General features: G+C 38.5%; 1 protein-coding gene across 1 annotated transcript in view; it reads left to right on the forward strand.

The window, feature by feature from the left end:
- LOC126368205 (phospholipase A1 member A-like) overlaps positions 1-27,371 on the forward strand; it is a 32,520-nt gene that overhangs the window by 2,155 nt on the left and 2,994 nt on the right. The window contains exons 2-4 of the mRNA XM_050012103.1: positions 19,264-19,417; positions 25,105-25,330; positions 27,098-27,278. Of these exons, the coding sequence (XP_049868060.1) occupies positions 19,264-19,417; positions 25,105-25,330; positions 27,098-27,278 (561 nt within the window). The remainder of the gene's footprint in view (positions 1-19,263; positions 19,418-25,104; positions 25,331-27,097; positions 27,279-27,371) is intronic.

Raw genomic sequence — 27,371 nt, forward strand, 5'->3', positions numbered from 1 at the left:
AAGATCTACTTTTGAAGGTGATCTCCATTCTCTGCTTACGTCACCGTTTATATTTTGCACATTTTCGACCTTAATCTGACTGTTACACAAAAATTATAAAGTTTTAAGTCAATCAACCGGTTAAAATTATTAAGGAAAAAAATGCTTTTTAATTTGTGGTACTTACCAGTATTAATTATTGTGTTGCGGTAACAGAGTTATTTCTGACATGGCTTTTTTTAGATTTACTTCAGATGGCCGTCACTACTTGAACGAACAAGTGATGTGCCTTGAAAATATATTACTTCTCCTCTCGTGTAGGTGATGAGGTGGGTGACCGACCTCATCAACCCTGGTGTTAGGGTTACTATTGAACCGCCAAAGGCCTCGCATGACTCAAGTAACTACTATTTACATCAGTAAGTAGTAACTGGGACCAACGGCTTAACGTACCTTCCGAAACACGGAACATCTTACATTCGGACAATCAGGTGATCAGTGTATAACTTACATTGCAATGACATCTTTTTTTTCCGTTTTTTTGACAATCAGGTGAACAGTATATAACTTACATTGCCATGACATCTTTTTTTTTAGTTTTTTTTTCTTTTTATTTTTTTTTCATTTATTTTAATATTATCTTTTACTGTCTATACTGGATACATACGAGAGCGGACCGTAGAGCAAACCCTACGTTATAGACTACCACGATGGGACCAGTTTATAGTTGTCACTGTTTGAATAGGCTTTCTAAAAATGAAGCGCTCTACAGTAGGACGAGGCAACCCAGTTATTTTTTTTTATTTTTTTTAAATTAAGAATTCGTTCTTTCACGAGGAGAAGAAGAGATCGACGTTGGAACGAGACGACCCAGAAAATGCCTATTCACCCGTGATTTAAAAAAAAGTTATTTTTTGCACTTGACAACCGTCAAGGAAGAGTGGAAGAAGGAAAGAGAGGCCTTTGCCCTGCAGTGGGACATTGAGGGCTATTAATAATAATAATTCTGATCGTTATCGACTGGGCCGGGTCTCAAGGTGGTATCCGATGACGTAAATTCCACCAAAAAAAATGACACGTGTAATTGCCTCCCAGGATTAGATGAGGTAACCCTATTTTTTTAGAAAGCCTAATTCAAATAGTGACAACTATAAACTGGTCCCATTGTGGTAGTCGATGACGTAGGGTTTGCTACGGTTCGCTCTCCTACTATCTACTATATATTTCAGTATATACAGGTTACATGCCAAGACGAAATCGAGTATGCAGGATCAAAGCCCTAAGAACGAGGGACTTTGTAACAAATTGACTTTGACTTTGAAAGTGGCGCACGGCATTTGAATAGCTCATTTTATCCTTGTATAGTAGCGCTATTAATTTATCTACCAAGGCTCTTGACCCCTCTATACGAGTGCATTGCCTTGGTCGTTAAACCTTTGACTATAATAATTATTCTGTGTTAATGGCCTCCGTGATCTTGAGTTGCGAGTGTTGGGCTCACGATCCAGGGGTTTTGATACTGAAAAGTATCAAAATATATAGATGGAGGACTAAAAGGCGCCCGCAGGACGTATATGATCCCGACGATCGATCCGATTAATCTAGCCATAGAGACGGCCAATCAGCTTGCGACAACGAACATGTCAGAACCCTGATACCGATTTCCCTCAGCGCTTATCGCTATCGACCCACAAGGGTCGATTAAATCTTTCAAATATAATCCTCTCAGACGACGCCCTGAGCCGAGGTTCGCGCTCAACTGTGCACCCTCAGGACTTGCCTTCAATTTTGAACCATGTGAGAGCCCTCAGTGCTCCCCATGAGTTCAGCCAAGTAGTTAATGTTTGTATGTTTTGCGGCATTTGCGGCAAATCTACAATACGTCACGTCAAAAATGGGGTCTTGAGTTCGGATACCGGTGGGGACAAAAAAACACTGTGGGACTGTAACTATTATGACATTGGTTATGACATTTACCGGGTGAGAGCCTTCAGCGCTCCCCATTTGTCCGGCCAAGTAGTTAATGCCATCTGCGGCAAATCTACAATAAGTCACGTCAAGAAAAAAAAGGTTATGACATTGTAAGTTAACATCATCTGATTATCCGATGAAAATAAAATGATTCCATGTTTCGAAAGGCACTATTTAACACTTTCAAGGACAGAACGTCTAATGACGTTCCGATTCCAAGTTGTCATGCTCTCATACTAACTATTATGAACCATCAATGACCCGATGGTCTCTGTCCGTGAAAGGGTTAAGTATAGAATAAAGAATCATACCACGTATAGAACAGTAATTGTCCGCCTTGCACTAATTCGTATTGAGCGCCGACTTCACCCTTTGGGTTTTACTTTAGTCTGGGTCTTAATTTCGTGTTTTGACGTTTAGTAAAAAATAACTGATTTGACTAGTTGGCTAAGTTAGCCTATTCAAAAGTAAGTCACATCATAAAAAGATGTTCTCGCTATCAAAGTGCCTATTTACATTTTAATTGCGTGAACTGGTTTATTTAATGTAATCCGCGTGCCTGTCGACTCTGCTCATTGTATAATAATAAGATATTAAGTCACACTAGTGTTGTACCGTTTTCCTCAACCGTAATGTTGCCTGTTACACGATTAGTGTAATATCTCGTCTTGCCCCGTCTGCCCTGATACCTGTACACGAGAGGAGCTGATAAATGCCACCGAAAATGCTGTCCGGGTGGCAAAATACTGGGCTGAGAAAATTTGAATGCCATCGAAACGTCAAGAAGAAGAAGTGTAATATGTGCTTCTTTGAAACTATATTTCAAGCAAGCAAGCTTAAAACGTAATTAGAAAGACAGCAGGACAGACATATAGTACATCGCCTAGCGTGAAAGAGACGGAAGATATATCCTTTTCGCGCTAACGGCATACAGCTTAAAGTGCGAAAGAGACGAGATATTGTTCACTGTAGGTAATCATGCTAAGTTTTAACAGGTACACGTTGATTTTTCATTTAGTTCTATTAACAACTTTAGTAACATTGTTTTTAATACATACAAATATAAATAGTCATGGGCGAAATCCTAATAATTGAATATCTAAGTACCTATTAAATACAATAATTTATGTCTGTCAGTCAGTATCATATAGTTGTTCGCTTCGTGATCCGCAGTGTAGTTCCGTACTTCCGATCGGTTATGCTGTTGCGTAACGTATAAGCGTCTGCGCATGTCTGACAATCTAAATTTATGTATGTGTAAGCCGCCAACCGTCTTGTTTTCTTCGGATGTGATACCTAGCTTTTAAAAAATCATATTTAGTTTTTATATTCTTCATTTAATTGAAATAATAAACCTTTGTAATAAAAAATAACGTAAGTAAAATATTATAAGTGCTTACTGTACATAATAAAATATTTAATCCTATTTTTTTTTCTTCTAAATAACAAACATACATAACATAACATAACAAATACTTTATTGCACAAACAGGAAAAAACAAAATACAAAACAAAAGAGAAATAGAATTAGTACAATAGGCGGCCTTATTGCTAAGTAGCAATCTCTTCCAGGCAACCTTACTTTATTTACACAAATAATTTGCACAATAAATTTACACGATACTGTGCTATTTAGTGCTTACTTACCTAAGTAATCGACCCTAGATATGATAATAATTTCAGTCTGACTGTAAAGTAATAAAAATAACAATATAGTTGTTCGTCTCGTGAGCCGCAGTGTAGTTCCCTACTTCCGACCGGTTATGCCGTTGCGTAACCGACTGCGTCCGCGCATGTCTGACTGTCTGTTATGTATGTGTAGGTAGGCCACCCGTCCTCTTTTCTCCGGATATGTTAGACTAGGTCAAGTTATAAAAAAAGTTAGTATAAGTAGTATTTTCTTTGAATTTTACTTTGAATGAACCATGCCAGGAACTTCGGGTACTGTAGCTCAATAATAAATGTTACAAAATTTTAGAAAAAAAGAATATTTATAAGAATTACTGTATATAAATATTTTAGTTTTTTTAGTTAAAAACACTCTGATCTGTGATTAAGAATGAGAATATTTTTATTAAGTTTACCTGTTTAGAAATTATTCTAGTCTTTCACAAAATATAATTAAAATAATTACTTATCTTCTATTCACACAACATACATGTATATAGAAGGCTTTAGCGGAGTACACGGTTTCGATAAAAGTCTAGGATCTCCAAAGTCTCATGGTTACCCTAACTTTAGTTTATACTTAATATGTGAATGCGACTAAGTAATGTCCACGCTTTTCGTGATTCGTTATGCCTCTGTTACGTCTGTATTGTAACTTTTGGCACATTCTAAGTCGGCTAATAGGATCGTTATTTTTTTAAAGACTAGCTCTGGTAGCTTGCATTTGATTGACCTACAAAATTTTAGGATTTTTAGACATTTTTAGACTCATAATTATCTTTTTATATAATGGTCTATATTACCTATTAGAACAGACAATGTCAGATTTAACGATATCCCCTGGAAGATAAGCAGCTGAACGAATTTAAATGTTTATTTGTAGCAAACATGATAAATACAAAGGTCTTAGGAAACTTCTAAATAAATAAAATAGAATATCTGGGTACGATTCCCGATAGGGTTGTCGAAATCTCTTTGTGACAGTCCTTTGTTTGGTAAGGATGTTTCAAGCTTGAAGCGCTTTGGCGGGCACGGTAGACTGTTGGCCCCGGCTACTAGGTGTAAAAACCGTCACCAATTCTCAGTGGAGTAGCGCGATAGTATATGCTTCATACTCCCTCCGTTTGACTGAGAAGCTTGTGCGCAGCAGTAGGACGCATATAGGCTGTTTTATGTACCTATGTAATTAACCCATCATCTGCCTAGCATTGTCCCGTTTCTCACGGGGTCCGCTTATCTAACCTGAAGCTTTGACAGGTCCATTTTGGTAAAGGCCCGTGCTGGTATTTGAACCTGCGACCTCGCAATGACAGTCAAGCATTCTACCAAATGGGCTACCACAGCTTCCTATGTAATTAACTACACATAACACATAAATTAAAAAAAACTATAATTAGTATTTTCGCAAGAATGGAAACTTACATTACTATTGTACGTACAGTCCGTAACCGATCCAAGTAACATTATAGACTTACTTATAGACTCTTAAAAAATCTGATTAAACCAACTTCCTACAGTAAGCAAGAAACATCCACATTTCCACGTATAGGAAGCAACTTATATACCTAGTTATTTACTATCCACAATGTTCCGGTTGACCACCCATATTGCAAGGTAATAAGACTCAAAGTTAAGTGGCATGAAGACTCCTTCGATGAGCGCCTGCCAGCCAGTACGCAGTGAACTGGCCACCTGCGGGCGTAGCACCGTAAGCACGCGACTCTTTCTCGCCACGACAGAGATCATCTGTCTCTTTTTGTGCAGTACTGTGAGAGAGTGACGGGTGACGTATGTCGAGGCGAAGAAGATGCTAAGCCCACTGCGCGAGGAAGTCAAGTTTGAATATAGAAGAAGAATCCTCCTATATTCAAACTTGAAACTGACCAGAAGAATATTCCATCAAAAGACATCGTCCCATGTACCCGCGTCAAGAATCAGTTACATATTATAGCAAACTAATGTAAAATAATGTGATAGTAACGAAATAAACATGTGAATTAGAAAGTGTTTTACTTCGAAACCATGAATATCCTTAAGCGCAAATATACAATATTCCAAGAAGTTAATCAGTAGTTTGTTGATGATACTTATAAGCATGATATAAGCAAACCAGGTACTTATCCTCAATCCTATGACAAGCCGCCATCGCTAGCCCTTTGATGACGTACATGTTACCACTGTGTTACCATCAAATTGGTATCTCCAACATACCAAGGACGTAAATTTTAATGTTGAAAATTAAGTGAATTACTGACTAATGTATTTAATTACTATTACTTGTCATATACATAAAAAATCATTAAAACTGTAAGTAAATCTTTTACTAAAAGTTCAAAATTTCCTTGCAAAGTAAAATATAAAAACATTGGTCGTGGGTAATTTATGTTTTACGAAATGGCAACGCAGTGTGGGATGACGTCAGCTGACTAACCTTGAAATGTTAGCTGTCCCTTTTGAACATACCTGGTTTTCTTCATCATCATCATCATCAGCCCATTAACGTCCCCACTGCTGGGACACGGGGCTTCCCTATGAATGGATAGGGAGATCGGGCCTTAAACCATCACGCGTGCCCAGTGCGGATTGATGGTTATTAACGACTGCTAATGCAGCCGGGACCAACGACTTAACGTGCCTTCCGAAGCACGGAGGAGCTCGAGATGAAAACTTTTTTTTGTGGTCACCCATCCTATCACCGGCCTTTGCGAAAGTTGCTTAACTTCAACAATCGCAGACCGAACGCGTTTACCGCTGCGCCATCGAGCTCCTCCTGTGCCATCGAGCTCCTCACCTGGTTTTCTTATACGGGTGAATATCAAAATGTGTCAAGTTTGGTGGCGACTGTCATATATTTTTTTCGTGAAAAGTTGGGGAAATTGGGAAAATTGGGAATTGAAAAATTCCTTTTCATGTCGGAACCGAGGATCCTCTTGGATCTTTTTCATGTCGGAACCCAATTTTTCAGGAAAAAATAATATGAAATTTCGCCACCAAACTTGAAATTTTGAGATTCACCCATACCATGCTCAAAAGTATAATCTTAGTGAAGTAACAGAATTAAATGAATTGTTGGTTCGATCCTATAGTAACGGAAGGCCGTTTCCAAGTAGTAGGTAACTGTTAATACGCCATTGTATTAGGGAGTAAAAAAAGCTTAATTTTTTAAGTATACGTAGTGAAAAGCGGTACTTACCGTGTTTTTACCACGCCCTTTGTTTTGTTTGTCCATTATATAACCACAATCATCTACGAAAGGACGTGAAGGTATGATTCTCACCATTCCAATACAACACGTCATCTTCTCTCATGTGAGCTGTGAGATCAATGACCAACCCCATCAACCCTGGTGTCAAGGTTACTATTGAGTCGCCAAAGGCCCCTGATATGGTAAATGTAAAGACTACACAGGGTTTAAGTGACATCGTAACGAATACTAAAGGAGATGATTCAGACCTAGATTTTAAGTTAATATAATTTTCCGTCGCAATATTAATGTTTTATTTTTTATTTATTTTCAATTTTATACTTTTGCGATGGAAAATTCCACTTGATATTAACTCAGAATCGTAGTCTGAATCTTACCCTTTAATATTCGTTACGATGTCACTTACACCCCGTACAAGTGCATACGGTAGTCTTACAAGTAGGCATGGGTGTTAGTTACACCGTAACGAATACTGAGAGGGATGGTTCAGATCATGATTCTGAGTTGATATCAAGTGGAATTTCCTGTCAGGTGAACATTCCATTCTCAATCTTAATCACTACTTTCAAAGCATTTTAAATAGTCCTCCTAGCCAAATTAGTAGTATAAAATTATTTCGTGTTAACTAATTAGTGTAAAAGTAGGTAAGTAATTTATGTAATTACCTCATGGGACCGGTTTGGTAAGAATGGAGACAAAGCTATATTTCAACCGCAATTACATTAAAGGTATATACCGGTATATTAAACCTCGATATACATAATAAAAAAACGCACAAAGGGAGTGGAATTCTCTGCCGTCTTCTGTATTTCCGAATTCATATAACCCGAGTGCTTTCAAGGCCAGAGTGAACAGGCACCTTCTGGGCGAGCTCGCTCCATATTAGGCCTCGTCAATGCCTTTGGGCAAGTCTGGTTCCAAGAGCAAACCAATCAAAAGTAAAAAATAACACAACTATCACATGATAACCAAATGAAATTTCCTTTTCATATCCGCAAATCGCGTGATATAATAATATGTTAGTTTTGTAATATTTCTTAGATTACTATACAAAAAGTCTATTCATTTCCCAATGATGGGCCTTAAGAAAAATGTCAAATAGATAAAATAAAAATTTGCATAATCGTTTATATTAACATATTATATTGATAAATTGTGTGAAGGTGAGAAGAGATGATGAAGCAATATTATTAACCTCTAAATTATATCCACACAATACACGAAATTCGTGTTGCAACCAAGTATCCATTCTTCTTCTTCTATCGTGTGGGTAGTGACGTGAATTACCAACCTCCTCAACACTGGTGTCAGGGTTATTATTGAGCCGCCAATGGCCCCTAACATGGCTCATGTAACGACTACTTACTTACATCAGTAAGTAGTAACCGGGACCAACAGTTTAACGTGCCTTCGGAAACATGGATCATCGTACTTTTGGACAATTAGGTGATCAGCCTGTAATGTTTATTTATTTTTCTTTATTAAGGAAACAAACAGCTTACACAATAGATACTTAAAGATATAAACTTATAATTAAACACATTAAGCCAAAGCAGTTTCCACCGATGTATATAACATATATTATATTTCGTTGCAAATTGCGACCAAACTAGGGATCACAAAGTGATTTTTGTGATACCAGGATTCGAACCCGGGACCGCCGGATCGTGAGCCCAACGCTCTGAAGCACGGAGGCCGTTAGGTATCAATTCTACTAATATCCAATAAAATGCAAGAACGACTTTAATTGTCTACTTATCTTTTCACACCTAAACCACCATAGTCAACGATGCCCTGTCTGACCTTCCAACCCGAAGACTATACCAATACAAGTAATGTTACACACATGGGATTCTGGGTTTCCTTCTCACATCTAAACCACTGGAACAATTTGCATGAAAATTGTCACAAAGATGAAAACTTGCAAACTTATACGTATTAGTGGTGGTGGTATTCAGAACTCTAGCCATAGAGACGGCCAATCAGCTAGCGATAACAAACTCTTCAAGATCCGCCGGCGCGTCGACGATTTCCCTCATTCAGCGCTTATCTCTATCGACCCACTAGGGTCGATTAGTTCTTTCAATAATCCTCCTAGACGACACCCTGAGCCGAGGTTCGCGCCCAACTGGGCACCATCAGTAGGGCTAACATACGCAACGTGATAAAATTATGTCACGGTAATTTATCCATTCTTTGCCCGTGGTCCTACTGCGTAGTCCTACTAGTAGTACCATGGGTATTTTTTTTGCCCGTGGTTCTATCAGTAGGACTGTAATATAAATATTATTATTTTGTATGGGCAATGGTCCTACTAATCGTCACCAATATTATGAAATGCATTCTTTGCCCGTGGTTACTGGTTCTGAGGTCCCAGGGCCAAGTACAATTAACGCAGCTTGTCTAGAGCATATAATACTAAAATTTCTGAATTTATAACCTCCATCTGAACTAGCATTATGAAGTCGCCATTTTTAATCGACATTTGCGACCTTTTTTGGGGTTTTATTTTATATTTCAAATTGGAAGTGGCTTCCAAATCAATCAATGTTTAAGGTGGTTAGGAGTCGCGGCAATGTCACGGTATTTTTATTTACGCATCTGTTTCATTTTGAGTGCCATCCCTCGATGGCATTGTTTGTGCAAAAACACTTAAAATTTGAGCAGTTGAACTAGGAAATAGGTGGTCTTATTATTCCTAGTTGAACTGCGGGCAATATTACTTTTCCGTAGTCCTACTGATAGAACCACGGGCAAAAAAAAATACCCATGGTACTACTAGTAGGACTACGCAGTAGGACCACGGGCAAAGAACCAATTTATCGATTCTGACGATATACACTTCTCATCAAAAAAATCGAAACACCTTGCAAGTTTACGTTTTGTCAGGATTATCAGAAAAATGTGTACATTTAGGAATAAATGTTAAATGTCGTTTAATAGTGAGTAATATGAGCTTATCAAATCTTAATGTTAATGTTCTAAATTTAAATGAATTTTTCATAGGTTTCGTATTTTGTTAAATGAGTCATTTTTATTCCGTATGGAGTATAAAGGAAATGGATAAAACAACACACGTAAATGAAAAAAAAAGCTAAAAAACGTTTATTTAATAACTTGTATTCCCTCCCCGAGCTCTAATTACTGCTTCCATACGGTTCTTCATCGATCGGATGAGAGTCACGATCACATGCTGTGGTATATTGTCCCATTCCTCTTGGATTGCATCTTGCAGCTGGCTAAGTGTTTCTGGGGCAGGATCTCTTGCTCGAATTCGTCTCTTTAATTCATCCCACAGATGTTCAATGGGATTCCTGTCCGGGCTTCTTGCTGGCCATTCCATAATAGAGATATCGACTTCGTTAAGATAATCTCGAACGACGCCCGCGGTGTGAGCCCTAGCATTGTCGTGCATGAATATGAAGCCGTTGCCAATAAAATGTGCATAGGGCATCACATGAGGCTCGAGACACTCTTCGACGTACCGATGACAGTTTAGTGCAGGCAGACGTGGCCCAGACACGAAAGCAAGCTCTGTCTTACCGTCGGCGCTGATTCCTCCCCAAACCGTCCACGAACCGCCACCATAGCTGACCTTTTCTTCAATGCAGCATTGTGCATAGCGTTCTCCGTCTCTTCTGTAGACCTTGTTCCTTCCGTCGTTACCATACAGCATAATTTTACACTCATCAGAAAAGAGAACTTTGCTCCACTGTAGGTATGACCAATTTAGGTGCTCACGTGCAAAGTTAAGGCGCGCTCTTCGATGGTCTGCAGTTAATTTCGGCCCATTTGCTGGCTTATGCGGTACCAGTCCACGATCCTTCAACCTTCTTCTAATTGTAAAGTCACTTACAGCCACCCTTCGTACAACACGAAGCCGCTGCTGCAGTTGAAAAGCGTTAAGGCGTCGATTTCTTAAAGAAGTTGTTACAATAAATCGATCATCTCGCTCAGAAGTGACCCGATTCCTGCCAGATCCTGAACGGCGCGTGAACAAACCAGTCTCCCGATAACGTTTATAGACTCTATGAACAGATGACAGGCTTAGATGCAGTCTTGCAGCCACAACACGCTGACTAAGGCCAGAATCCAGCAATGCCACAACTTGGGCGGCTTCTGTGGGCGAAGTATCCATACGTTTTAGAAAAAAAACCTTTTTTCAGACGTCCCAAAGTCACAGTATTGAAATAAAAAACAAAAAGTTTAAGGATAGGCGCCAATTTTTAGTTTTTAAACGCTAAATGTACTCCAACCCTAAACACACATTTGTCTAAAAACAGTGATTCATTTCGTTTATAAGATAAACAAATGAAATTCTAATTTTGAATTTAGAATTTTCGCTTATTACTGTAATGGCCAAACTGCCAGCTATACATTTATGTATTTTTTTTCATCGTATGAATTCTTTTTTGTGTTAAATTCGGACAGAAACAATGAAAACGGAAGTGTTTCGATTTTTTTGATGAGAAGTGTATTTATGTCGTTTTGTCGATTATTACAAATAAGTCATGTCGTTCTGTCAACATACGAACAAAATCAAGTAGCACGTAAAAAACATACTAATCGATTTCGACAAAATTTATTGAATCCCTAGCCCTGCTAGCCCGTTATCTTAAAATTTGTACCGGGTGAGAGCCCTCAGCGCTCCCCATTTGTCCGGCCAAGTAGTTAATGCCATATGCGGCAAATCTACAATAAATCAAGTCAGAAAGGCTAGAGAAGTCACTTGTCACGATAAATAACCCAATTCCACATGATCCAAGTCGATTGCCCAAACCTATATTATACCCGGCGGAATTACGTGAGACGCCGGAGTATGCGCGTACGCCGATGTTGCAATGATCCGATACCGCGTGGTGCATGATGATTTGTTATTCTACTATATTGGGCAAGTGGTTTAACGCTTAGATGGAATAGGACTAGCTTCACAATGAGCAATGTCAGTAAAGGAATCGGCGAATCCATACCAATCATATCAATTTTCTGGTGTGATTTATCACTATACTTATAGAATAAAACCAAGTCGCTTTTTCTGTCCCTATATCCCTATGTTCGCTTAAATCTTTAATAGATAGAGTGATTCAAGAGGAAGGTTTATATGTATAATAACATTCATTATATAGTGTAGAAATACTGTTATTAACATAACATAACATAACAAATACTTTATTGCACAAACAGGAAAAAACAAAAAACAAAACAAAAGAGAAATAGAATTAGTACAATAGGCGGCCTTATTGCTAAGTAGCCATCTCTTCCAGGCAACCTTTAAGTACAGGAGATATTGAATATTAAGTAATATAGCGGGATAGTGCAGCATAGGAATACTTGTGCATATAAAAATAAATACACTTTCGACTACATAAACTACATAATAATAATACACATAATTATAATTGTTATAATAAATAAATATCACTACTTAAACTACTACATATACTATGGAAGAAAAGGAGTAGATAGATTATGAAGATGAAGAGGAAATAGAGGTAAGGAAATGCGCCTTGACTTGCCGTTTAAAGGACTCCAATGACGAAGCTCTCCTAATGCTTTCAGGCAGAGAATTCCACAAACGGACAGCTTGCACCGTGAAAGACTTGGAGTAGAAAGTTGAGGAATGGGAAGGAATATTTAGAGACAGATTGTTGGATGAACGGAGGTTGCGGGTAAGAGTGGAAGGATGAAAGACGAAGCGATCTTTAAGATAGCAAGGAGATTTAGGGTTAAAAAGGACGGAATACAGAAGGAACAGGATATGGCAGTCTCTCCGACGATAAATCGGTAACCACCCAAGCCTCGCACGGTAGTCGGAAACATGATCAAACTTCCGCAGGCCAAAAATAAATCTTATGCATAGGTTTTGTAAACGTTCAAGTTTTGCAACTAGTTCCACAGAGAGATCCGGGTAACAAACGTCCGCGTAATCTAAAATGGGCAGGACGAGACACTGTGCTAGAGTGATCTTGGTTTTGGTCGGCAAGAGGTTTTTTAGACGCTTTAGCGACCCGTACGCGGCAAACACCTTCCTGCTAACTTCTGTCACCTGAGGTTTCCAGGAGAAACACTCGTCAAAGATAATGCCCAGATTCTTAACAGTATGGCTATACGGAACATGTACACCGTCAAACGTTATAGGGGGCAAGGTATTAAAGTCAATTCTAGACACGAACCAGCGACTTCCAATTATAATGGTCTGAGTCTTGGTAGGATTGACCTTTAGGCCATAAGAGTGGCTCCAGTCTGCGATGCACTTTAGATTTCTGTTGGTCACCTGTATTGCATCGGAGAGATCACACAAAGGAGCCTGAGTGTAGATTTGAAGATCGTCTGCATACAAATGATAGGGAGAAGATAGTGGAAGAGTTATTTTTGAGGTTATTAATGTGATGTCGTAAATAATCTTATTTTTTCCTCAGCATTGCACCCGAGCGAAGCCGGGGCGGGTATATATATATATATATATATATATATATATATATATATATACAAATATATATATATATATATATATATATATATATATATATATATATATATATATATATATTTGTCCCTTTTTTGCACGCAATCTATCACCCTTGGATAATAAGCACTTCTTGTGGTGTATAGGTATCATTTTAGGTAAGCGACCAGTGTCGCTTCCTATTTTGGGCCTTAGTTGGCTAGATCCTGCGGCAGCCTCCTTCTTAGTCTTAGTTGTGTGTGCTCATCCATGAGCGGCCTGGCCAGTATATTAGGATGGGCTGTTATTCTGTTTTTGTAAGAGCAGCTTGCATTTTTTAACTCTTCACTTACTGTTGGGATTCCCAATTCTTTGTGTAATTATTGTGTAATATGTGTTAATATATAAGTACGAACAGCCTCCGTGGTCTAGTGGTTAGAGCGTTAGGCTCACGATCTGGAGGTCCGGGTTCGATTCCCGATGGGGACATTGTCGAAATCACTTTGTGAGACTGTCCTTTGTTTGGTAAGGACTTTTCAGGCTTGAATCACCTGATTGTCCGAAAAACGAAGATGATTCCGTGCTTCGGAGGGCACGTTAAGCCGTTGGTCCCGGCTATTAGCCGTAAAAACACCTCCATCAACCCGCACTGGAGCAGCGTGGTGGAGTATGCTCCATACCCCCTCCGGTTGATTGAGGGGAGGCCTGTGCCCAGCAGTGGGACGTATATAGGCAGTTTATGTATATAAGTACGAGTATTTAGTCTTGCATGAGAGCCGTAATAGCCCAGTTGGTAGAGCGCTTGCCTCACAGGTTCGAATCCCAACACAAGCCTAAACCAATGTAGGTATGTCGAATTTGTTTTCAAATTCATGTTTGGATCATAAATGATTATCGCGTGTTCAGCGGTGAAGGAAAACATCGCGAGGAAACCCACATTCCCGAGAAATGCATTTTCGGAGGTATGCGACTTAACCTGTAAGTATTGGGCTAGTTTTCCCTTCGCGGGTTGGAAGGTCAGACAGGCAGTCGTTTCTGTAAATACCGGACCCGTCAAATCATCAGGTGAGGTAAGCGGACCCTGTGAAAAACGGGATAACGCTAGGGAGATGATGATTTAAGTTTTGCATGGTTTACCTTAGTCTCCGGACTAAGGTGCAGTAGTCGAATCAGAATTCAGATGTACATCCATCAAAAGATGAAAAGATGAAGATTTCTGTTATAAGAACGTTATAGGTGGTAAGGCGTATCGTCTATGATGGTCGAGCGAGCTGTGTTAGTGAAACTGCAATTAAGATAACTGGATTAAAAAAAAGAAAAGAAAGGAAAACATGAAACAGTAGGACTAGGGCCCTCTGCTGGGAGGTTTTCTGGCCACGTCTTTCCCTCATCGTTATAGATTCCGATGTGGTAGTAGTATTACAGCTTGTTACATAATATGTAACTTTGTAAGTCAATTTTGAAAAAAAAAAATTTTTGATTTTTTTTTAATTTTTGAAGATAAATTAATCATAATTGCTGCAAGTCCGATAACGGGGTGCGAACCGGCGCTCCCCGTTTAACCCTTTCACAGGCAGAGACCATGGGTCATTGATGGTTCATAACATATAGTATGATACCCTGGAATTGGAACGTCATTAGACGTTCTGTCCTTGAAAGGGTTAAGAAGTAAGCCGGTGAATCACAGCGACTACAAAAGCAAAAAAAAAAATGAAAAAGTGAAGTGACGGAAACGAAGTGATATCACGAAGCCCTGTTCGGAATCTGTACCGTGTGTAATTGTGTATAGTGAATAAATTCGTTTCTTCTTGGATTCAGTGAGTTTCCTTCCAATCCCGAAACCCACTTCCGTAACAATATAACTAACTAACTAACAACTAACGAAAATTTTGCCGTCACTGAAATACTGTTCTGTTTTTTTTTTGTTTGCATGCGTGCTGTTTTGTATTAACTTCAACGAATATTTTGCCATCACTGTCACATGACACCAATGTTGATGGGATCGGTTATTGACTTTACGACGCTCAAGACAAAAGAAGAAGATTATATCAATTGAACGTACTGCACAACATATTCTCTGAATCAGATAAAATCCTTTGTTTAGTAATTCAAATGTTGAGAAAAAAATCACATCAATTAGGTCATAGATGTTCACACGAATATAAAAAAAAGTTACACAAGATTTTTAAGAGAACGCGGCGCTTAGGTTTATAAAACTTGAACGCCATTAAAAATGCACACGATTACGATTAACATTTATTAGACGGCCTCCGTGGTCCAGTAGTTTGAGCGTTGGGCTCACGGTCCGGAGGTCCCGGGTTCAAATCACAAAAATCTTTATGATCCCTAGTTTGGTTAGGACATTACAGGTCCGTCAAAGTAAGAAGATCCGTGCTTCGGAAGGCACGTTAAGCCGTTGGTCCCGGTTACTACTTGCTGATGTAAGTTAGTAGTCGTTACATGAGCCACGTCAGGGGCCTTTGGTGGCTCAATAGTAACCCTGACACCTCACAACCCACACAATAGAAGAAGAACCATTTATTAAATGTGTGGATCATATTCAAATTCAAAAATATCATTATTCAGAAAGTAACATAGTTACACTTTGTATCGTCATTTTTACATAACAAACGTTAACAACATCTAAAACTACTGCAGTTTCTTACAACCTGTATAGCCGGGTTTAAAACATATCGTACAGTGTCACTTTATCATTGATTCTTATTTTTTTATTATTTATATAAAATATATGTAAAGATTACATTTCATCTTTATAAGGACAATAGCTTTCTATATTAATATATTATATTTAAAAATATATTTTACAGAAACGGTAAAATTTTGTATTATGCATGATTTATTAATTTATTTACTAACTTGGTAAAAAACACAAATAAAACAAATAACATTTAGGTACGAAATCAATATTATATTATTAAGTATATTTAAACAATTCATTATAACTGAATTATTTTTCCTTTTAGCCAAATAAACAAATATAAAAAATATAAAAAACATAAATATAAACTTTATTACTGGTATTAGTTAAGGAATGTGTGAATGTACACATTAACACTATGCTATAACGTATTAAAAGAAGCTAAGCAGCTCTATCGTAAAATTCAATCTCACTGCGCGCACGCATGTTTTTTGCATGTTGGATAACATCATAGTATAGGTAATCACCGGTGAACTAGATCACAACTAGAATCAAAGCAACCACATCCCGGACACATGATATAAAAATCCTCGTTTTACACAGACACTACACATTGACGTTATCGTACACGCGCATCTGTGTGTGTGACGTCTGACGCCCATGAGATTGAAGACTAAAGTATGACCGAGGGGGGTGAGGTAAACCTAGCTCAGCCGCTGGTGGGGAGCGGAGAGTTGCCGTTCTATACGTAGTATTATTCCTTATTCTATGGTGTAACCTACAATGGAAAGTCAAAGTAAAGTGATCCAATGAACAGTGAAAGTGTTCTAACCTGTCGCCTCTGTCGGCAATTCATTGATATTCGTCCAGCATCGTTGACCCCTCACTGTCTCGCAGACAAGGTGATAAGAGGCCACGATAAAATGGATATTCACACTGTTTTATAAAATGCGATTGTTATGTAAACAGTTGTTGTCTCATTATCAGGTTTAATTACGGGAATGTTTCTTCGATGCTTAAACAATTACACTTTAACCCATATGTGCATAATATTACAGGGTATTAGTGACATCGTAACGAATACGACGGGGATGATTCAGGTCATTATTCAGAGTAAAAAATAAGTGGAATTTTCTATCGCAAAAGAATTGAAAATAATTTTAAAACAACATGAATTTTACGACGGAAAAGTCCACTTGATATCAACTCAGAATCATGTTCTGAATCATCCCTCTCAGTATTCGTTACGATGTTAGGAACACCCTGTACTTATCGTAAAGATTTACAATGGCCCCGATTCCTGCAGACACCTCCTAATTTTATTTTAAGTTATACCCGTCATTGTCTTATCCACTAAAAAGGAAAGGGACGGAAGATTAACAACTGCTAATTTTAAAATGAATAAATAACTCGGGCGAATTATAATATAGGCATCTCGCTGTTATGCAACCCGTTTCATGTGTGCTGTCAACTTAATTCTGTCGGGTTATTGGCCAATATATGTATATGTCGGGTTATTGTAATATAAATAATATAATAATATATATTGTAAATACAATAAATATAAATTAATAAATACAACTATGTAGTCCGTGTGGTTCGCCGGCTTGCTTCTCAAATGGAGAGCCCCGGTTAGAACCCCATCATACATCAATGAGTTTTTATAGACTGGTCACCTCCTATCACGTTGGTCTAACAGAAAACTCGGTCAAGTATAGGTACTCAGTTCATCATAGTAAATACAATAAATATAAATTAATAAATACAATATATATAAATTTGGGAGGGTTTTTAAAATTATTGTGTTCCATAAATTTTATGCCTGTCGATTATCCGTCCCTTTCCATTTCGGCGGATAAGAAAATGACAGGTATAGTCATAAAATAAAATTAGATGGTGTGAACTATAATCAGCGCCATTAATTATACATATAATTAGGTATAAAATAATCACAAGTGCTACACTGCGAACGTCTTCACGTTAGCAGTAGTTTTATGCTCTGTTTATGAAAAACAATTATAAAGTCCGTTTACACTTACCGAGACGAGTACACCTACGTGAATGAAATGTTATGAAACGATATACTTTGCTGTCCTTTTCTGTCATTATTGCAACATTGTGTTACGAAAGCTACAGTTAATCTGGGTTAAAGACTAAAATGTGAACAAAATAAAGGGAGAAAATAAACTTGGAAGCCGGTAACGCTAATTTTATTCTGCATGATAAAAAAATATTTTTATTTATTTTCTTTCACTTACTTCTATCCATTATTCGATGAGTACTCAACGGAAGTGGTGCTTACCCGGGAGCAACAAACACTGCGTTACCGTGTTTTGAGTGACAGATCTGGGCGCAAATACTGAAAATACGAAATACTGGGACGAAAATGCTGGGCTGAAAAAATCTGAATGCCATCGAAACGATAAGAAGAATACTTACTTCTATCTACTCAGCCTGTGTCCACCCACTGCTGGGTATAAGCCTCTCTTTCACGCCATCCTATGCGGTCCTGTGCAACTCTCATCCATTGCTTTCCTGCGTACCACCTACTTACTTGCTTTTCAAATAAAAACAAATAAGTACTTAGCTAAAATAGTGGCTCAGTAGTCAGTGTGGTGCACCTTTGTTTCTTTTTTTTTGACGTGACTTATTGTAGATTTGCCGCAGATGGCATTAACTACTTGGCCGTACAAATGGTGAGCGCTGAAGGCTCTCACCCGGTAGTGTGGTTCACCGGCTTGCTTCTCAATCGGGGAGCGCCAGTTCGAACCCCGGTACCGTACTTGCTCCAATGAGTTATTAATTTATCTCAAGTGCAGTTTCCACTAACACAGTTGTCTCGACCATTATAGACGGCGATACGGCTCACCCATCACGTTGGTCTAACAGAAAGCTCGGTCAAGTGTAGATACTTGGTTATTAATAAACGAATCTCAGCCTTGAGACTGCTCTCAAGATTATATTATTATCAATGTGACAGTTCTCATATAAAAACAGAGACTTGAGCATGATCTTGAGGGCAGTCTCAACTGAGATTTGTTTATTAATACCACCCTTAGTAAAATCTTGAGAGCACTCTTGAGAGCCGAGTTTCGTTTGTATCGTCAGTTGATATCGGAACACTAAACGCGCACTTAAGTTCCGTTTATTAATAAGAACGTCATCTTAAGAGCTCACTCAAGATAGATCTCAGATATAAGAGCTGTTTATAAATACGGGCCTTAGTTCATTTTGCGATGGATGTACCTCTGACTACCCCAATTAGGATGTAGTCGTGTGCTTAAGTTATGTTGTAAATACTTTTTAACTTAAATAGCTTAATTATCTTTGTATCAGTGTCACGGAGCCAGCAGGAGGGCCGCCGGCAGCCACAGCAGGAAGGCAAGAACAAGAAGCCACAGTCGGTGCGAGATCTCCTCAACACCACATCCTGCATCCCGCCACCATACCGCTGCCCGCACCCCAAGATGCAGTTCTATCTATACACCAGGTAATTTGGTAGTATAGTGCCCTAGGTCAAAGATTCTGATTACTAAATAAAGACAGATCTAAAACTAACGAAAAACATTTTCTTTTTTCTATCCAACTTATTTTTGAATTTTAGTCAAGAAAAACTTAACATTAAGTCCGACATTTTATCACGTTTTTCTATGACGTCACAGTGTGCTTATTCGTACAAATTCCATAGCAATTTCGTGTTTTAACGTTTAATAAAAAGTGACTGATTTGGCTAGTTGGAAACTACCCTATTAGCATTCGTTTTTCGAAAAACCGGAAAGCACTGGTGGTAGAAGCTAGTCGCTCTGCCCACGAGGCTGAGTTATTGTGCTTGTGTACAACTCGTGAGCCACGCTCAGTATACTTACCTGCGCATTTGTTGTGTAATAATATAAATGAGGTATAAACGATCCGGCTCAATTTTCCCCGGTCCGGTTTCCAGCTCCGTGTTGGTCAATCTACATCGTTAAGGTTACAACATACGCTATGACGGTCATTGCGTATAGTCATAACCAAATGCACTGCATCCGCTATTGTTTGACAATATCCTCCTTTTCGCTACACTGTGGTTAATTCAAATTATATAGACAATTAACTAGAAACGATAGGTGTTATTTTACTTACAAAATATTAAGCCTATTTAATTGGTTGAGCCATGTCAGGGGCCTTTGGCGGCTCATTAGTAACACCAGGGTGATGAGGTTGGTACTCCACCTCACAACCCACACGATTGAAGAAGATTGGTTCATAGGTTTTATTTATTACCGAGATTATTTGCGGTTTTAATGTTAATGTTTGCCGATAAGATCATGTCTAGTACTTACATGATATCTGAATAGATAAGATATATGTATTGGGAATCTTCTTATAATAAACGTTTCTTTCTTTCTTTCTTCTAATCTCTACTTTTTTTTTTAAGTTAAATACTTAGTACTAAAAAAATATTTTATTTTATTATTAATGTAATATAGAGATAAAAATAAACAGAATGTAAATCCACTACAGGCTTCGTCACTACCAACATTCATATTAAAAAAAGGGAAAGCACGTTGAAATCATACATAATAAAATCCGCACAAGCTTCGTCAAAAAAATCTCTACTTATTTTTTTTTTTTGTTACGATGTACCGAATGGTGACAGGTAATCAACCCGTATAAAATGGTCTGTGGTATTAGAAGCAACATATTTTAGTTAAGTGTTTTTTACCTCCCAGTCTGCATAGAAACAAGCGTTTACACATCATCATCATCAGCCCATTAACGTCCCCACTGCTGGGGCACGGGCCTTCCCTATGGATGGGTAGGGAGATCGGGCCTTAAACCATCACGCGGGCCCAGTGCGGATTGATGGTTATTAACGACTGCTAATGCAGCCGGGACCAACGGCTTAACGTGCCTTCCGAAGCACGGAGGAGCTCGAGATGAAAACTTTTTTTTTTTTGTGGTCACCCATCCTATGACCGGCCTTTGCGAAAGTTGCTTAACTTCAACAATCGCAGACCGAGCGCGTTTACCGCTGCGCCACTGAGCTCCTCACTTAATTTTTACCTGTGTCTTATTATATATGTACCTTCCCCCCACCTTTCTTGGTCTTACTTTAGTCTTCACACACAAATGCGCCTGTACGATAACGTCACAATATGTAGTGTCTGTGTAGTGTCGGGGATGTTGTATGTATTTCGTTCTGTATTCTTCTTCTATCGTATGGGTTGTGAGGTGGAGTACCAACCTCATCAACCCTGGTGTCAGGGTTACTATTGAGCCGCCATAGGCCCCTGACATGGCTCATGTAACGACTACTTACTTACATCAGTAAGTAATAACCAGGACCGACGGCTTAACGTGCCTTCCGAAGCACGGATCATCTTAATTTCGGACAATCAGGTGATAAGCCTGTAATGTCCTAACCAAACTAGGGATCACAAAGTGATTTTTGTGATATGTCCCCACCGGGATTCGAACCCGGGGCCTGTGGATCGTGAGACCAACGCTCAAACCACTGGACCACGGAAGCCGTTCCTTATTATTACTCAACAAATACGTAAATACGAGTAAGTAGGTATGCTGCGCGTGAGTCATAACTCTAAATACGTGAGATTTTGCAGATATGCCTAGGTCTGTGCACTGATCGTCACAAAAAGATAGCGAAGTTGTCGTTACCAGTGGCGGAGTTAGGAGAGAAAGCAGACTCAGGGGACGGCACGCGCCGGGTGCCACCCGCTCAGGGGTGACTCTATCGTGGCCATATCATAGAATTGATCATTTCATGAAATGATCGACCATTTCATGAAATGGTCGTATTTCATGAAATAGAACAACATTCGTTGGCCACATCATGATGTGGTTTGGCCAGATCAATGAACACAAAACGTTTAACGATATGATCAACTGAATGCATGATTACTTCATGATATGGCCAAACGTTAGCGATCATATCGTAAAATAGTAACATTATCCACCGGTAGTGGCGCTGGTGTCGCTTTGTTTTTGTTTTGCATAATGGCGGCGGACAATAATTATTCTTTTGTGAACGCGAATAATTAGAATAATAATGAGCGAATACAAAATAAAAGTGCAGTGAAGCAATGTTTTGACACTAAGGTGAAAAGAAAAACTCGTATTAACAGTAGACAGCAACTTTATTTTTATTTTTAGGTTATATGGCAAATAATGAAGGTCGAGTGACCACGCTACGTAAATCAATGGACTATTATTGGATTTCAAAATATGATATAATTAAAACTGCGCATGAAGCGATATTAATTTTAAAAAAGAAAAATATAGACGATCCTACTACTGTCCGTAAAGTTTCTTTTTTTTGACGTGACTTATTGTAGATTTGCCGCAGATGGCATTAACTACTTGAAACGGGATTCTATTAAAACGCATAAATGTTTTTGTCATAATTTAAATTATCATAATCCTTTTTTTATAATTTTTACAAGGCATAACAGTAGGTTAGGGTGCGGCGGGGGTGGCCCTTGGGCCACCCCTATGCCGCCAGTATGTTTATCTTACACACGAAAAGTATACTGAATGATGACCAATGGCATGAAATAGTGTCAAAAAATATGACGACTTCAAAGCGAGATGCAGTTACGGCATCAATCGACATTAATCGAAAATGACTTTTTAATTTTTATTGGAATTTTAAACATTTCTGTGCTTTGTACTAGAGTAATACATTATTCCCTACCTTATTTCGCGTTTTTATTACATCACTTATCATGGACACCCTACATTAATGATATGGCCAAACGTGGATGGAAATATCATTAAACGCTGACGTTTAAACGATATGGTCAGTTGAAGTTGGCCATTTCATGAAATACGACCATTTCATGAAATGGTCGATCATTTCATGAAATGGTCAATTCTATGATCTGGCCACGACAACTCCACTGATAAACTTGGTGACAAGGGATCAACCTAACAATAACAATCGGGTCGCGTGTGGTTCAAGATAAATTATGAAATTCTGGTAAATAAATAAATGACTAAATAAAGACAGATTTAAAAGTAATGAAAAACATTTTATACGTATTTAATTTATTTATGAGTTTTAATCAAAAATGACGTAATAATAAGTCTGACATTTTGTTCACGTTTTTCTATGTCGTCACAATGTACGTTTCCATACAAATTCCATAGTCATTTCGTGAATTGACTTTTAGTAAAAAGTAACTGATTCGACTAGTTGGAAACTACCCTATTGTACATCATGTTAAGACACAATCAATTGCTCTAGAGCAATAAGGCCGCCCAAATTGTACTGTATTCATGTGTTATGTCTGATTGTTGAAATGTAGTTCTGTGCAATAAAGTATATTTGATTTGATTTGACACAATCCCTTTGTTGGATTTTACGACATGCCCGGGAAGACAAACCACTGAACGTGTTATGTTTTTATTTGATTTTCATTAATATTGACAGATTTTTAAATCTAGAGTCACCCACCCATTCAATGATTGATCTGCCTCCAACATTTTTTGACTCTATTAAGCGGTATCAATCCATAAGTAAACTGATCATGACCGGTAGTAGGACGTGAATAGACTGCTTTTTTTTTCTTTTTTTTGGAGTGACACCCCCATAATCGCATCAGGTGTCACCTACCTAACCAAGCCACTGTTCACTACGCTACAAGAGAGAGCATTCCCCCTCATTACCTAACTGAAATAAAACACCAACCTTTGACAATAAAATAATAGCAAGCTTAGTCAGAAAATGGCGATTAATATCGTAAACGTAAGACAGTCAGCTGCTCTAATATAATACATATTTATAATGTACGTCTATGTACCTACCTCTATGGTGTTAGTGACACCGTAAGTAAAAAATAAATTAGAATGTCTATTTTGTACTAAAAACGATGGTTTGTGTTTTCTTGTCGGAAATTTTTAATTTAGATTTCGAATTTTGCTGCGCCGCAATGAACCTAACTGCACAGAACTAGAATTGAAAAATATAAATGACACATTATTGAAAACCATCAATGTGAATCGAACAACGTGAATAGTCGCTAAGTTGCCTTACGTATTCTAACAACATTCGCCTATTCACACTGTGCGATTCGCATTGATGGTTTTTAATAATTTGACTATTGAATTTGACTTTTTTTCTTAAATACTAAAATTTTCCAACAGGAAATTCCACTTTATAACAGCTGAGTCATGGTCTAAATCATCCCCCAAAATGCCATTGCGGTGTAACTAACACTTTGTATTGTCACATCTTTAGAACTATGTAAACTCGTTCTTCGTATATACCTACTTAATACATATACATTACGCGAGATAAAATACGCGATAAGTAAGTATATTAAATTATTTTTTACGCGTTTATATGTTATTGTGGCTGGCTGTACCTGAGTATCTATATCTACCAAGACAATGTGACAATCTACCATTATGATACCAAGCAATTTTGTCAGGAATGTAAAAGCGAGTTAGCACAGAACTATTAGATTTCGCAGCTAGTTCTTCCGTGATGGGAAGAAAACTTTCGAAAGATATTTAGTACTTACTGATCCCGATTCCTACAGACACCTGCTAATTTTATTTAAGTTATACTTGTCACTTTCTTATCCGCCGAAAAGGAAGGAGACGGATGAATAAATAAATAAAATAGCAATAGTTTATTTCTCAAAATTGTAGCGAAGTTCGTTGTCGAGACTTCCCAGTAAGTAACTAATGTATTTGTGTTGGGATGAATGACCGATGATAAATTAAAAATGAATGACGAATAAATGAATAACCCGGGCGGATAAAATAGACATGTCGCTGATACGCAACCCAGTTGTCTAAATTTCTGCTTAAAATTGATGTGTGTTTAACTTTTACCCGTCCTTTTCTTTTTCGTAGGATAAAAAATGACAGGTGTAATTTAAAATAAAATTAGATGGTGTGTACTGGAATCACTATAAATATAAAACATTTTTGTTTTTTATTTTTGCCATATTGATCCTTCAAACCGTTTGACCTTACTTGATAAAAAAATAACTCGGTATACACTACTCGTCTTCTTATGCTCTCTTTGTTACTCTGAGCTCACACGATGAGCTCATCAACCCTAGTGTCAGAGTTACAATTGAGACGCCAAAGGCCTCTAACATGGCTCATCATTTCTTTATTTGTATAAAAGTGTTCTGGTCATAATTATTCCTCACTTTTCCCCAGAACAACGCAAGAGAAAGGCGAGCTCCTGAACACCCTGGACGACGACTCGCTAACGTACTCCAAGTTCAACACCCGCCACCCGACGAAGGTGGTGGTGCACGGCTTCGGAGGAGGCAGAAACCTGTCACCCAGCACAGACATGCGCAAGGCTTACTTCACCCACGGTGACTACAACATCATCATCGTGGACTACGGCACCCTCGTCAAAGAACCGTGTCTTAGTCAGGTAATTACCAACCTACCGTCTTCTTCTATCGTGTAGGTTCTAAGATGAATGACCAACCTCATCAACCAGTGTCAGAGTTAATATCTAGCCGACATCGATAAGTAGTAACTGGGACCAAGGCAAAGCACGGATAAAATTACTTTCGGACAATAAGGTGATCAGTCACAGTAATTTCATAACCAAACCAGGGATCACAATGTCATTTTTGTGATATAACCCCACCGGGATTCGAACCCGGGACCTCCGGATCGCGAGCCCTACGCTCACGCACTGGACCACGGAGGTCGTTATTATGATATGTAACTAGGGGTAGCATTAATAAACTAATCTCAACTGAGACTGCCCTCAAGATCATGCTCAAGTCCCTGTTTTATATAAGAACTGTCACATTGACATGATTTTGAGGGCAGTCTCGAAGCTGAGATTAGTTTATTAATACCACCTTATGTTCATTAGATAAACAGACATCTGACAACAATGCGTCGCTAACATGACATGCATCGACCAGTCCTTCTAATCGTCTGTTTTAATGTTACGAAATGATGTAAATTATCGATTTACCAAGACCCACACCCGTCTTTATGCAAACAGTTGGCTTGACATTTGACCCTGTGGTTGTTAGGTGCGATTTTTTTTATATCGTTGGCTAATAATAACCTTCACCTGTTGGTGATCCGTGAAGATACGTTTGTTAATTACTTGTTTATAATAGGCACTGTGAAACTTCATAACTCATATTGTATTACCTACATAGCTGAGTAGAACTTCGAAGTCTTTGATTAGAAAACTCTGGCGAATGAGTTGGTGTATAGCAAACGGATCCTTCAATCCACAAATAAGATGTAGTAGTGTGAACGGTAATGCTCCATGTTTATGGATGCATAGAAAAGAAGAAAGAAAGAAAGAAAAAAAAATATTCGGCATACTTAACACTAATTAACAAAAAAATAATAATAATTATACATAGTGCCGAGACGGCTTCAGCTCAGCAAATGTCACGGCCTAGCTGTAGCAAGACTATGACGCTGATTTTCAGCTGCAGCCGGATGGGGAATCAAAAAACAGTGAAACAAAAAGAACTGGGCTGTAAAGTCTAAGCCCATAATTATGTACCTAAACCGTAATATAAAGTATTTGAGGAAAAAGAAAATAATAAGAAAAATAAATAAATTAATAATTCTGTATATTATGTATTATACTGTATGTGTGTGTATATACTATTATGTATGTGAGTTATATATGGTTTACATGAAGCATGAATATTTTTAATAGGTTGTATCACCGCCTAATTCACAATGTAGAAAGTGTTCTTTTACCTTTGACCGGAAAGTATTAACAGAAGATAAGCATACGGTCACGAAATTCCGAAGGACGTAATATGCGATCCCGACGACCCGAATACTCTAGCCATAGAGGCGGCCAATCAGCTCGCGACACCAAATACTTCAGGACCCCGATACCGAACCCGCCGACGTGGTCGACGATTTCCCTCAATCAGCGCTCATCGCTATCGACCCGCTAGGGTCGATTTATTCTTTCAAATATTTTTCCTCTCAGACGACGCCCTGAGCCGAGGTTCGCGCCCAACTGGACACCCTTAGGCCTATTTTCTTAAACGTTGTACCGGGTGAGAGCCTTCAACGCTCCCCATTTGTCCGGCCAAGTAGTTAATGCCATATGCGGCAAATCTACAATAAGTCGCGTTTAAATAGAAAAAAAAAAGTTAATTGTTTATTATAAGGGTTGCGTTTTTGATGACCTTTCCAGATAGAATGGGCGCCACGGTTCGCAGGGCTGTGCATCGCGCAGCTGGTGGAGTACCTGCAGTACCATCCGGTGAAGAGGGTGCCGCCAGAGAAGATCCATACCATCGGATACAGCGTCGGCGCACATATCCTCGGCCTTGTTGCTAATCATATCAGCAGCGGGAAACTTGGCAGGATCACTGGTAACGATATTTATGTAACATTGTACGCAAGCTAGTACGTTTTACCGGGTGAGAGCCTTCAGCGCTCCCCATTTGTCCGGCCAAGAAGTGAAT

The sequence above is a fragment of the Pectinophora gossypiella genome, chromosome 7 (genome assembly GCF_024362695.1).
Source record: "Pectinophora gossypiella chromosome 7, ilPecGoss1.1, whole genome shotgun sequence".
In the NCBI taxonomy this organism is placed as follows: Eukaryota; Metazoa; Arthropoda; class Insecta; order Lepidoptera; family Gelechiidae; genus Pectinophora; species Pectinophora gossypiella.